The following is a 14,868-nucleotide window of genomic DNA, read 5'->3' as shown; positions in this document are numbered from 1 at the left end:
ACAATCACAGTGCTTGGGCTGGGGACTGAACTCATGGTAGTGTGCTTACCTGGCAGCCATTGGCCCGTGCGTCCCATCCCCAGGACCCCACCAACACATCTACAGCTAGCACCAGTATCCAACCCCTCACCCACTTTGACGTGGTCCTGGGAATTGAACCCAGGCTCTCACCTATGTCAGGCAACTGCTCTACCACTCAACTACATCCCTGGACCCCACATTGTTAAAAAATTTGAGAAGGGATGTTATTCAGTCCCCCAGGCTGGCTCTGAAATGCAATCCTCCTGCCTCAGCCTTGTAGGTAACTGGAATAACAGATATGCTCCCCAACGCCCAGCATCTCCCCCTTTTGGATATAAGGGCTTTCTCTGTGTGGCTCAGGCTCATCTTGACCTCCTGGGCTTAAATCAGTCTCCAGACTTAACCTCCAAAGTTGCCCAGACTCCAGGCATGTGTCATTGCGCCAGCTCCCGTGACCCTTTAAGGTACATAAAGCTTACAGCCTGCTCACCTGAGGATGGAAGCGGTCTCCAGCATCTCGGCCATGAACGTGGAGACTCCCTTCAACTGGCTGTCGCCGGCCCCCACCCGCGCCAGGATGCAGTCCACGATGGACACCTCCGCCGCCTCACACGGCACAAAACAGCCAATTTGAGCCATAAGTACTATCACCCCAGTCTGGCGAATGTATGTGGATTTACCTCCCATATTGGGGCCTACAAAGCAAATATTTCGAAAGGCAAGGTTATTTCTGGTAGCAACGAGTGGACTGCTAGCGCTAAACTGAGCAATGGTGAGTAATTACTGAAGCCGCGCTGACACAGCTAACTAGAAGTGGAACCAGAGGTTGCCGAAAGACAGAAATGACGTCACTGCCCACGGTGGCCCTGCTCAGGGTGGTAACCTTGGACTAGGCCTTTCATCCGGCTAAGCCAGAGAACAATCTGTTTTACCTGATTAAACGATAGGGGTTAGGTTAGTGACTTTCAGAAAAGTCCTGCTGGCTTAACCGATTCCATTCTTAATCATTAGTGATCCTAGTTACAATGAATGGACTGATAAGATAGGACACTTGGCTTGGCAAATGCGCAATTTATTTGTGAGGGTCAAATTAAATAAACACGTAATAACCAATTTGGGGAAGCAGAATATGATCTCCACCATTTATGCATCTGTGCCAGGACACTTACTGACTGCCCTTTTCTCCTACAATATTAAGAACCCTCGAAACACCTCAGCTGTGACATGCTACACACACATGCAAAGCTGCTGTTTTTCTTTTTTTTTGGGGGGGGGAGCAGAACTGGGGCTTGAACTCAGGCCCTTGCACTTGCTAGGGAAGCGCTTATTCTACTAAGCCATCTCCCCGGCCCCACAAAGCTGCTTTACAGAGCTTCACTGTAAGTGAAGTTTCACTGTTTAATGTACTAAAACATTTTGACCTCACAGTGAATTTTAGATGTTTTTGAATGAATACGGTGCCCTGTTGGAAAAGAACGGCCACCCCATGCTGAGGTCCTCTGGAAGCCACTCTGCCTGTCCTTCAATGACCGCCACACTGAAAAGGGCCACAAGTGACCTATGAGAGTGACAGGAGGTGCCCTGGAATAACAGTTTCATGTGAATGGAATATTCTCATAAGCTTTATAATCCCCTTTCCAAATCCCCCCTTTATTTCAAATGTGAATATATTACAAAATAGAATGAATGCCATGTTCTTTTTCTAATGTCAAGGACTGAGCTTTCTTTCCTTCATCCACTTAAAACATATTTCTAATCTAACACAAAGAAGGGCAATGTTACACCTCCAAAAGCTCATAATTAAGTTTCTTTTTTTAAAATTTTATTTATTTGTGTGTGTGTGTGGCCAGCTCAGCCCACCAGGGGGCGGGGCTGGCTGGCATGTGGTGCTGGGGGATTGAACCGCGGTCCCTGTGCTTTGTTAAGCTTGTTCTAAGTAGGTGCTTTAGACCACTGAGCCATCTCACCAGCCCCTCATAATTAAGTTTCTTTGTGGTTTTACCAGTAATGATGTGAAACATCTGTTTGTCTTTTTCAAAGTGCACATCGTTAGGAATAAATGCAACTTCATCTTGAACTTCGACACAAGCGTGTCTGGACGCTTTCAGGATGATTCTTCCTTGTCCTTTCTCCAGAATGACAGGCCGCACATACGGCACAGGCGCGCTGTTGGACACGTGCGCGAAGCTGACCACGGCATCCAGCTGGGCCAGCACGTCGTTGAGGGACTGCATGGGTTCCACGTAGCCTGTGCAGTAGAAATAAGAACAAAGTGCACACAGCAATGTCAAATAATGCAAACACGTGAGCTTTAGGAAGAAATGTTGCTTCCTTGCCGGGCAACTGCCATAATCAAAGTTGAAAAAGAAAAACATCTAAAATTCACTGTGAAGTCAAAATGTTTTAGTACATTACCTCCTTCTCATGTAAACACCATTCAACAAAAATAGACTTTTTGGTATCTCCTCTTAGAAAACTGAGTGAGATGTCACACTCTCAAATGCTGACACACTTTTCCGCAGTTTTAAGAACCTGAAAACTGGAGGCACCTCACCACCAACACAAGAAATGCGCGGGCTGTGACAGGGCGGTCATGGCTGGGGCGCGGCAAACTGCACTGTCCACTGAGCTTTCCTTTCTCCCCGTCAGTACCTCACGCCGAGAACTTCACCACGTTCCCATCTCTAACTGCCATTTCAACACTGTATTCTGGTAGAACATTAAAACTAAAACAGGACGGAGATATAGCTCAGCAGAATAAATGCTTCCCTGGCAAGCGCAAGGGCCCGAGTTCAATCCCCGGTTCCACCAAAAAACAAAAACAAAGCCCCTGGTCACAGGCTGGATGAAGCAGGCGAAGACAGTAACAATCCCCAACGTTTTCAGCACGGGTTCTAGGGGCTGCAGTAACAGAACGCTTTGGACACCAGCCGCGGGCTTCCCTAGACACACAGGGCAAGTGCTTTATTCCATTTTAGGACAGCACCATGGTGAGCTCACCAGGTGGAGAGACATGTGACTCATTTTTGACTCCTCTGTTCCTCCTAAAAGTGATACAATGTTTTGACAATAAAAATTAACTTATGAATGACCAAGTTCAAGGTTTTCTTATTTCATCAGACTTTTGTTACCTAACAGATTATTTTAAAAGGAAAAGAAAGACCGTACACTAACCCCATGCTTGCCAAAGGAATTAAACATTAAATGAGTCCTGGGGATCAAACTCAGGACTGTGTGCGCTATACAGCGCTCTGTCACCGAGCCACACCCCAACCCTTCTAACTATTGTACTTGAAAACGTCCAACAGTTCCAAATAATCAAGGCCAGGTTTGTAACTCTTCTAAAAAAGCATCCTAACGAAGAGCTTATACAGTCTTTAGCATTTCACGTCACGTGGCACATTAGCAGAGATGTCATTCCTGATGTAATGTCATCCGTCCCATAACTAGTGACACCACCTTTGATCACCTGGACACTTCTGAAAGGACAAATAAGTTACAGTCAACACGGTGGCAGCCTTAGTTTGCAGGTTACACTGCCACCTGTCTTGTGCCAAACACACACAGGTCCTGTTCAAAAAACAATACCATAATGCCAGTTATGCTGTCCCTTTTAATTACGAGAAAATAATTTCAAATGGTAGACTAAGAAAATAAGACAGAATCTATAAAACAGCACAAAGAACTCAAAATAGTTTGTCTTATTATATTTGCTTTTCAGTGCTTTTTTTTCTATAACCTACAGCAATAACCCATAGATAAGGGCTTAAAAAAAAAAACACACAGACTTTGTAACAAAACACTCTTTTAAACATCCTGATGCTTTTGCTATTAGTAAAAAAACAGGTCATACTCAGAACATGTAATGTACAGGTTCTAATAAAATTACCTGAAGATATGTTGACGATTTCTTTAACTATGGCATCCTGGGCTTCTTCATACTCGCCTTTATTTTTAGTATATTCTTCATTCAGAGAGGACAACTTACTGTAAATCAAGACAACTGTGTTAGTAAAAATATCCAAACACCTATACAACACATATCTGATTTATTTGTCCAGTCAAGCATCAAAATGCTAACTAAAAATGGAAATAGAAGCAGAAAAAGGGAAAGAAGGTAAAGCAGAGATGTGGCTGGAACTCAGCCCATTAATTTTTTTTTTTTTGCGGAACCAGGGATTGAACTCAGGCCCTTGCACTTGCCAGGCAAGCACTTATTCTACTGACCTATCTCGCTGGCCTGTCATTAAATCCTTTTATGCTGTTACACAATTATTGTTATGACACTTATATTATTAAAATCCTGATTTGTGACTTGTATGAAATATTTAAGTGGAATCCTTATTTAAGATGGAGTTCATCCTTCTTTTTAAAAATAATACCTAGGGTTTTTCTCATTACTGTAGCGTAACTTATCTTTTGATCTGAAAACTCAAAAAGGAAAATGGTTTAAAAATTAAGTCTTAATTTAAGGAGCAAATGAAAATTATAGCTTAACATATAAATAATGAAGATGAAATAAAACGAAGGGAAATTCAATAACATGAAAGGGAATGAAATCAAGATGAACAAAAAGAAACAGAGGTAAGGGGCAAGCGGGGGACACATCTGAAGTGGGGGGCCCCAGTTACCACGCCCACGCACCTGGGCCAGGAGCAGCACAGAAAAGACAGCTGTGAACCAGGCAAGGGGAAGGGACTGAGCAAAGTGAGGAGGCGAGCACAGGATGAAGTGGGACCGGGCCGAAGGGAAGAGCAACTGCGAGACGGAAAGCCGAGGTGGGAGGAGAGCAGGCAGGGAGGTCTCGGGTTTGATCTGGATGACAGACACGGGAGGCGCCCAAGGACGACGGCGGCAGGGGAGGGGAGATTATAATGATCAGAGTCGAGCACCACATTCAATTTGTCCACAGAATGAAGAAATGAAGGGGCAGGTGAGGCAGCTCAGTGGACCAAAGCACCTGCCTAGGCAAGCGCAGGGACCGGAGCTTGGTTCCTGGCGCCACATGCCATGCCAGCCGCACCCCAGGGCATACTGATCGAGCCACTGAGGCCCAGTGTGGTATCTCCTGCCTGTAATCCCAGCGCTGAGGAGACTGGAAACAGGAGGATCACCATGAGTCCAAGCTGGGGAGTGAGCCCCTAACAACCAAATACATTAACAAAAAAAAAAATCCAAAAAGGACGTTTCTGTGACTTCTAGACTATGTGGACGGCTCAGTCCAATCTCCCTTGAGTATGTTAGGACTGACTCGCTGGTGATCTGATTCTGAGGCCCAAGGGCTGGCCTTACATAAGCCAACGTACACACATTTCTTGAACTAGGAAAGATATAGTATGGTGGATAAGCAATAAAAGTAGATTTAAGTTCAAGTCCCCATACCAAAACCAAACAAAAAAAAAATTGACTAACTCAAAATTAACCGTGTTTTAATAGGAATGTTTCTGATTGTTTGCAATAAACCCTTATTTTTTACAATACACTAAAAAAAAAAAAAAAGTAGATTTGGCAACAGACGATCTAGGTTTTAGCATCACTAGCTGTTTAACCCCTGGTAACTGAAACTTCAATTTCAAAAAGTTAAGGAAAAAATTAAATAGACTGCTTGTATTATTAGTGTGTCTAAGGATCAGAACAATGTCTGCACCTAGCAAAGTACTTGTTACACAGACGGACGAACTGGGAGCCTCTGCTCATCAACGGCCCTGCGCTGGGAACATGAGAGGGGCGAGGAAGCCCGACCACAGGTTCTAAGCAGCAAAGGAGAAAAGTAAATGCCCCCTCAGTAAATCACAGAATATGTTTAAAAATAAAATTTTCTTTAACCTATAAATAACTTGCACCAGGGGTTTTCCAAGATGACAAGGGAAAAGGTAGGAAAAAAGTTGTTAACCTTGTTTTACAACATGGAACATGACAAAAAAGCTACAGCTGGCCTCCTGAAGGCTGGCGGTCACCTCCCTAAACTTACAAATACCAGAAGAACTTTAATTTGATAAACAGCAACACATGCAGAGGAACTAGGTCCAAGGAATATGGAAATGTAACATAAAATAAGAACTCTAAGTCTCTTGGCCACAGCAGACCCAGAGAGATTCAGCCAAGCCAGGGGTATCAGGTCTTGTGGGAGGCGTTTTTTCAGCAGCTTTTGCCTACTCCCAAGCCCAATAAAGTGATCTGGTATGCAAAAAAAAAAAAAACAAAAACAAAAAAAAACTGTGTATTTATAAAAGATGGTGAGGGGCCGGCCTCAATCTCTGCTGTGCTGTGAGATCTGGGCATGGTGGTAACCCCAGCACCTGGGATGCTGAAAATAGCAGAATCACTACAAGTCCGATCTACGTAATGAGACCCTGTCCTGAATACAGAAAAGTAAAAAAAGACAGCGAGACAGCTAAGGGAAAAAGAACAGTCTTAAATAGACCCAAAGTTCCACTTCTGTCAATGAGGAAGAGATGAATTACTAAACAAACGGGGTTAGGACATCTGAATAGTCTTCAGAAAAAATAAAGCCTTTTTTGGGGGAGTGGAGAAGCACTGGGAATCAAACCCAGGACTCACACTTGCCAGGCAGGTGCTGTACCACTGACATAAATCCCTCACCCTAAAGCTTGACTCTTACCCAGTGCCTTATATTAATAAATAATACATAAGATAAAATCCTCTTTCTCCTAGAACATCTACATTTCAGAAGCCATGGAACTACTATGGGCTTAACAGTACAGTACAGCTGTACAAACCTGTTGGTAAACTTAACGCCGTTCTTCTGGATATCCACTGTACTAAAATTTTTATTGTTACGGAGGACTTTTTCTTCCTTACAGGTTACACGAAAGTAATATCCAAACTGTGCACTGGAATCCAACTTAATCTGTTTGCCGGGATCCAATCCTTTATGACCAGGAAGAAAATAAGGATGTCATAAATATCCCTAGTCATTTTTAATGTAAGTGTTCAAACTTCAGTAAACATAAGAGTTCTGAAACATTTACTTTTACTATATGACAGCATGCTGGAAATTAATGTTATCTACAGAAAAGATCCAAAGCCCGCCTAGGGCCTGGGATGTAGCTCAGCATTGTCCCTCGCCCCGCTGCATGAGGCCTTGGTATCAAACTCGATTCCACAAAACCACTGGCCAACCACAACCCACAAGAATTGGTTTATCTGTAGTCCTACAGCTCTCCTGTACGCATGAGCTTCAGACGGCAAGGCCCCGGACCCCACATGGGTAGCAGTCGGGGCCCAGAAGGTGGTGACAGTGGGCGCCCACACTGTGCAGCCGCACAGGAGGCTTCTTTTCTTAACAGAAGCCTTACTTTAGAACTGACTAGGGTATCAAGCGACCAAATGCAATTTCCAAAAAGAAACTTGAGATTCTGACAATGAAAACTTATACATAAAAAATTTCACAAGGCAAAAATCACCTTGACTGATCAATTTGAACTTTACATCTAAGATTTTTCCACTTTTATCATTATGTTCTCTCTTCATAACTTCATTCATCATGGTCTTTAGACCACAAGTAGCGGGGAAAATCATTTCTCAATTTTATTTGAAGAATAGCAAGTGAGTGATTAGTGGCAAGCAATTCAGGGCGGGCCTCACTTCACCGGGAGGAAAAGCACAGTACAGACAGATGCACCCAAAAACGGCGAACGCTGACAGGAGAGCAGCAGCTCACTGGGAAGACTGCAAGGGGCTGGACTCAAAGTCTCCAGCCAAAGGCCCACACTGGAGGATCTCAGAGCGCTTGCCATGCATGCGCACGCACGCATGCACGCACGCTTCTGTGTCCCGTGAGCAGCAGCACCTCTAAACATGAGAAATGGGACTGTATTTACAAAAATACACACTGTACTCACTTAACTCCCTGACAACCACCTTATTTAAATGCGGATCATGTCCCCAAAGTATAGAGACGATTACTTATTAATCTTATGCTTTCTCGAAGGGCTAAAGACCAGGGAAATTAAGTAACCTTTAAGTAGCTTCACAAAGAAGCTCCACAGTACAACGCGGACTCGGGCTTTCCGTTCCCCGTCTCCTCCTCTTACACGCTACTCAGTGGCTTTTCCCTTGGTGCTGGTCTTGAACCGGGGGCCTCGAACATGCCAGGCAAGCACTTTCCCACCAGCCTCCACCCAACCCAGGCACTGGCTATTCAGGCTGAGTGCTGATCCCACTGGCTATTCAGGCTGAGTGCTGATCCCACTGGCTATTCAGGCTGAGTGCTGATCCCACTGCTTTCCAGAGAACTTTTAACAAAACAAACTCACTTAATTCTAAAATGGAATTAAACATAATACAAACATTTATTTAGTAAGAAAGACCAAGGATAGGCAACAATTAACATAACAAAAGAAAACTTTTCCGGCCAAATTAATATACTATGAATCTGTGAGTACTTAAACTTACTAGTAAGTTATACAGTAACTTCCACGCAACTTAAACTCTTGAAGTCTTAATATCCTTCGCTAAAAAATGAGGAAAACAGACTTCAATAGCTTTAAAGCACAGGACGACACACTGTACATGAAAAAAATTTGTGTGCACTAAGGATTGAACTCTGGGATTCTGCGCTGACCTCCATCCCCAGCCCGTTTTTAATATTTTAACTGTGAGAGACGCTCTAGCTAAGTCATGCATGCCTGGTTTGAACTTACAATGCCTTACACAGCACTGCGATTACAGGAGTGCAATACCATGCTTGGCTTGAGAGTGGCATTAAAAAAGGCCTCATGTAAAGATGCCACACATGAGCCTTTGGGCAGTTTCCACTCAGCAGAGGCGTCCTCGTGGGGAGGGAAGTCAGCACGACCACCGTAGCACCACTGTGGACACTGTGCAGACAAAAGTATTATTGAACCCTCCAAAGCCTGATTCCTACCGAGCTCTCGAGCTGCGCTGATCAGCGTGGACTGCATCTTCTTTTCCAAGTCATCCATTACTTCTCTTAATTCACTCAGATTTGGGTCAAAGGAAGGTTTTACAAGGAATTCATGGTTTTCTACCTGTAAGCAGAGGGAATAGCTAATTATGTCAATAATGGGTAAAGATAAAAATGGTGAAGCAAATATTTTCATTTTCCTCTTCCCCGACTCCCTTTTTTGGCAAGGCAGACTTAGGGATCAAGCCCTAGACACCTTTGCTTTGGGCCACTGCCTCAGCTCTCTTTCAAAATCTTTTTTGTTTTAAAATTTGGGACAGGGTATCCCTGAAACCACCCAGGCTGAGCTCAAACTTGTGATCTCTCAGCCTCAACTTCCCAAAGTGCTGAGATTACAGGCACCCACCACCACGTCAAGCAGATCTACGCAATCTAGGTTTGGCTAATGCTTTAAGTTCAATGGCTTACTACCTATAAATCAGTCATAACAATTAAAGAGTTTCTAAATAATGAGAGAAATAATACTCTGCATATCAGGTTCTAGATATACAAAACTGGGCCGGGAAATTGGCTCAGTAGAATAAGCGCTTCCCTGGAAAGCACAAGGGTCTGAGTTCAATCCCTGGTTCCGCAAAAAAAAAAAAAAAAGACTATAGACATACAAAATTATTCATATGTAGTAGTGTTAATGACACACATGCCTCCAACAGTATTCTTTATTCTTACTTTCCCTAAATATTACTAAATAATGTTTGGTGCTCAAAACCTGCAGCAGGATGTGTGGCTTTAGTAAAACCAAAGATCTATCTTAGCAATATCAAAAACTTACCCCTGAGGAAACAAAAACAAAAACTCTTACCTCTGAGAAGCCGGGGAGCTGCGGGTGGGGGGATGCGGAGCACTGGTGCGTGAGCCCAGGCGCGAGGTGTGCTGGGCGGGCACACTACCAGAGTGCCTCGCTAGGCCAGGATCCCGCCACTCGCTACTTGCCCAGCCCGAGAGCTTTTTCCTTTCAACTAACAGTTCATCAAACTCCCATGATTTAAAAACACGGTCTTAGGCGGGCTTTGCAACACGCCCTGTTGTCTTGGCACTCGAGGTGAGCAGGGAGTTCAGCGCCAGCCCGAACTACAAAAAGATCCTGTCTCAAAAAACAAAAACCACCGCGACCACCCTTTGTATACTTGGTTTTACTAAGTTCTTCCCAGTATTAACCAACAAGAGCCCACAATGAAAAACGGTTCATTTACAACAGCAAAAACACACACAAGATATGTACAAGCAGAATCCTGATTATACAGGCCCTTTATAAATCAATCTGCTGGAAGATTTAAAAGAAATGCAAGGTGAAGAGTTAAAATATGAAAACTAAGTCAAACAGTAACAGTTGTCCATGCCCATCAAGAATCTTTTATGAAAAAAAAAAAGAATCTTTTATGGAAACAATGACTAAAATTTAAAGAAGACTATAAAATAAAAGATCATTAAAGCAGAACGAAGCCTGTCTTTCCCAGGCATTAACAACTATTAGATAGGCAATTACAGATAAAAGCTTATAATGAGAGTGAGTCAGTTTTCTAAAACAAGATGACAAAAACATTCAGTAAGTGCAGTTGAGATAAATTGCTCCTAATTAGTACCCACTTAATCAAACCCCATATTCACATACCTAAAGTAAACTAGACAAATAAGGATTTAAAGTCAAATCACAGAAAGCTAGCAAAAAAGAAAGAAATATTTAAACCAACAAAAAAAGGAGACTCAACAATTTATTTATTCTTGTATTTGAGGGCAGGGTGTTCAGGGTCTCACTACACAGATCGGACTCGTAGAGCTCCTCCTGTTTTCTGCCTCCCAAGTGCTGGGATTACAGACGTGCGCCACCATGCCCAGTCTCAAGTGCCGTCTCAGCGCACCCAGGGGACTGAACTCCAGGCTCCGGCGTCTGCCTAAGCAGGCGCTTTAATCTGCTGAGCTATTTGGCTGGCCCTGAGGCTCGACAATTTTAAATGGGCAGGTACAAACCTCTTAAATTCAGATGTGAAAAGAAGTAGTAAAGTCACCATAGGGAAATGCTCTAACAATAAAAGACATAAATATTTAAGTGTAACACAGCAGTGAGCACGGCACACAGATGTAAGTCTTTGCAGGCAGTGATCCCACCTGGTTTTTAAAGAAAATGAAACAATCACTGAAGTATTAGTGAGGCTTCCGTGAAATCAGCGTATTCACTCACGCTGGGTGAGAATCTAAGCTGGTGTAACGTTTAAAAATGGGAAAAACACACAGTGAGGTGCAGATGTTTTATTATTTGACAGCGCTTCTAGAAATTCAATCCCAGGAAATAATGCAGCAGAGACAAATAATGAGACAGGCCTGGATCTGGGCGGATTTAGCCCTCACAGCAAAATCTGAAGACGGGAAAACACAATATTGTACAGTGGTTTATCAGTATACTAGAATGTGGTTAATTAAATAGGTAGCATAGACTATCTAGAAACAAGGACCAAGGGTTATAATAACTCCCAGTGAGAAAACAATACTACAATGGTGGATTGAAGCTGGGCGTAGTGAAAATCTCAGCACTTGGGAGTGTGAAGCAGGAGGACTGCCAGGAGCTCAAGGCTAGCCTGGGCTACACAGTGAGACCCTACCAAATAAATAAATAAATAAATAAATAAATAAATAAATAAATAAAATACAAAGAAGGCCAACAAGATAGCTAAGCAGACTAAGTGCCTATTTAGGTAAGCGCAGGCACCGGGTTCAGTCCGTAGTGTTGGACTGGCTCACCCCTGGGCGCGAGACCAGGAGTGGTGGTGCACGCCCGTAATCCCAGCGCTGGGGAAGCTGAGGAGGAGCAACATGAGTCTGAGCTGCATAGTGAGATCCCATACCAAATACATTAAAGGGGGTGGGGGAGAGAGATCAGTAGAATAAGCGTCTGCCTGGCAAGCGTAAGGCCCCGAGTTCAATCCCTGGTAACGCAAAAAAAAAAAAAAGAACATATACTGATGTGTAGATTCACAAACTTAATTCTCTCCACAATTTTGGTCACAAACCAAGCTGGACAAGAATCAAAACAAATTTCCCGTAAGGTCAATACTGAATGAGGCCGGGGAGATGGCGCAGTAGAATAAGCACTTACCTGGAGAGCGCAAGGGCCAGAGTTCAATCCCTGGTTCCGCAAAACACACACACACACACACACACACACACACACACACACACTGAATCTAACCACTGATCTTCGCTAGCTGTGTTTCTCACAGTGCCACCTGCCTACGGACTAGACATGCCTGCGTAGCACATCAGGTACAGTAAAGGAGACGGGACAGAGGGAACAGGCTTGGAGCTCAAAAAATGGGATGAAACAAGATGAAAAGAACAGGCATGCAAAGCTAGGTCCTACGCAGCATCATTAAATTAATAAAGTAACAGCAAAGATTCTTTTGAAATCAAATTGCTCTAATCAGAGTATAAAGATTTGATATAATCAGAGAAAAGGCATATAAGAGAAAACAAATATAGAAGCCATTATTATTATTATTATTATTATTATTTATTTATTTATTTTTGCGGAACCGGGGATTGAACTCAGATTCTTGTGTTTGCCAGTCAAGCACTTATCCTACTGAGCCATCTCCCTGGTCCCCATTAATTGTTTTAATGGTTTTCATTTTGCTTTTGGCTTTGTGAGTCAGGGTCTCACTAAGTGGCTCTGGCTCACCTCAAACTCAAAATGCTCCTCTCTCAGCCTCCCAGGGGCTGAGACTACAGGCCTGAGTCACCATGCCCAGCTACTAGATGTCTCTAATAATTATTTTAAAAGCTCCACTACCTGAAATATACTGGGTAAATATCACAAGCCTTTTTCTAAATAAATGTACAAATTAAGTTTAGAAAACTACAGGTCCCTACACAAAGCACAGAGTAAAATACTGCAGAAAGCTAGAAGGACAGTTTTTAGATTCCATGCATGATAAATGGCAGCCAAAAGGAAACCTGTCTCTGTCAGCCTAGGCCACTGGGGAGAACCGACAGGGCACAACAGTCTCCCTGACAACCAGTGAGTAAAAGTTTACCAACACCAGAGTTTAGGTTCCAATGATGTACCATTTGCGCTGCAGTAAAAAAGGATGCTACTTGTTGGCTTTTCCTATTATGCCCTCCTGCTACAGTGATGAAAAGTGATCCTCCATGAGGGCCTGCCCATTAGCTCAGGATTTTAAGCGTCTGTTAACCAAAGCACTCAGGCTCAGGATGCTGTGGTGCCACTCCCAGATCCTCATGCCGTACCAGACCTGCCCTTAAGGCACGCTGAGCCAGCCAAAAAAAATCCTTCTGAACTTTTGGGGCCAGGGAGATGGCTCAGTAGCATAAGCACTTGCTTCGCAAGCACAAGGGCCTGAGTTCAATCCCCAGTTCCACAAAAAAAATAAATAAATAAATAAATAAAAGTGATCCTCCTTAGCAGAGAATATAACTAACCACAAAATACACTTTCCAGTTTCCCTTGCAGCTAGATGTAGGCTGCTGAACAGAAATAATGTGGAATACTTGAGAGTGTGTGGTCTCCCACTGGCTGTGATGAACATTAAGCACCCTGTGCTCTGAAGAGGGCGGCAAATCCCCGGGGCTCCAGGTGGCAGAGCAACAGCCTGGTCCGAGACAGAGAGGAGCCACCTGCCTACAAGCCAGCCTGGTGCTGCTGACTTTTATGAACACCAAACCTCTCATCTTGCGTAAGCTGCTAGTACCTATCCTGAGCTTTTATTCTAGCAGCTGAACCTTCACAATTATAAACCTAGAAAGCTCCAGGTTCAGAAGCTAATGATCCTCCCAGCCGGGTATTGCCTCTAATCCCGGCTAATGGGCAGGCAGAGGCAGAAGGGTCACAAGTTTTAAGGACAGTCTGGGCAACTCAGTGAGACCCTCTCTCTAAATAAAAAATCTGTTATGGCTAGAGGTGCAGGTCGGGGGTTGCCTCAAGGGGGGCCCTAGGTTCAACCCCCAATATTAAGGAAAGTGTTTCTTTGGCTAATTATATTGCTGGTGTCTGTCAAAAAAGCAAAACCAGTGTGTCTGGGAGAAGACCTACAACACGCCCATACGACGGGCATCAAGTTTACCTAAACTAGATTTCACGGTATAAACACACAAAACCCAAGAAAAACAAGCCACCCAGAGTAAGGGCTTCCTCCCCTACTCAAAGTAAGTTTCAACACATTCAAAGAGCAGATTAAAACCCAGGAAAGAGCTGGAGGTAGAGTTCAGTACAGAGCATATGGACAGAACACGCAAGGCCCTGGGTTTACCCCCAGCACCAAGCATAAACAAGTGAACAAATAAAACACCCCCAAATTTTAGATAAGGAATACATATGTATATTAAAATATTTAAAGAAATAAGGGGAACTTTAAAAAACAGGTAAAGCTAAAGTTGAGCCAAATAACTTTTATAAATAAAAATCGTAATTGCTGGGATTAGGGTTGGAGGAACCAATGGACCAGTTAAACAACACATTAGAGCTGGAGACCCAGAGAACCAGAACAACGCGTGTAATCCCCAAGGCAGCGGCACTGGGACCCGTGGCAGCAACGTCTACCATATTCATTCACAGTTTCAGAAAGTGAAGACAGAACACAATATTCTGAAAAATAATAACTGATAATTTTCCAAAATTGGTCAAAGACAGGAATTCTGTTACGAAGAAAACACAACAAGGGTTGAGGACATAGCTCAGCCTGCCTGACATGTGCAAGGTCCTGAGTTTGATTTAGAAAGAAAGAGAGAAGCTGGTGAGATGGCTCAGTGGTCTAAAGCACCTACTTACTTAGAACAAGCTTAGCAGAAGCACAGGGACTGCGGTTCAATCCCCAGCACCACATGCCAACCAGCCCCGCCCCCTGGTGGGCTGAGCTGGCCACACACATACAATAAATAAATAAATAAAT

At 43.6% G+C, this 14,868-nt stretch overlaps 1 protein-coding gene across 1 annotated transcript in view; it reads right to left on the bottom strand.

Annotated features, from left to right (window-relative positions):
* The window catches only part of Msh2 (mutS homolog 2), an 82,809-nt gene that overhangs the window by 8,074 nt on the left and 59,867 nt on the right, over positions 1-14,868 (bottom strand). Inside the window, exons 7-11 of the mRNA XM_012513898.2 lie at positions 8,912-9,111; positions 6,762-6,912; positions 3,911-4,008; positions 2,024-2,269; positions 512-716 (exon numbers count right to left, since the gene is read on the bottom strand). Of these exons, the coding sequence (XP_012369352.1) occupies positions 512-716; positions 2,024-2,269; positions 3,911-4,008; positions 6,762-6,912; positions 8,912-9,111 (900 nt within the window). The remainder of the gene's footprint in view (positions 1-511; positions 717-2,023; positions 2,270-3,910; positions 4,009-6,761; positions 6,913-8,911; positions 9,112-14,868) is intronic.

The sequence above is a fragment of the Octodon degus genome, unplaced genomic scaffold, assembly GCF_000260255.1.
Source record: "Octodon degus isolate 3935 unplaced genomic scaffold, OctDeg1.0 scaffold00020, whole genome shotgun sequence".
In the NCBI taxonomy this organism is placed as follows: domain Eukaryota; kingdom Metazoa; phylum Chordata; class Mammalia; order Rodentia; family Octodontidae; genus Octodon; species Octodon degus.
This window is presented reverse-complemented; position numbering and strand designations above follow the sequence as displayed.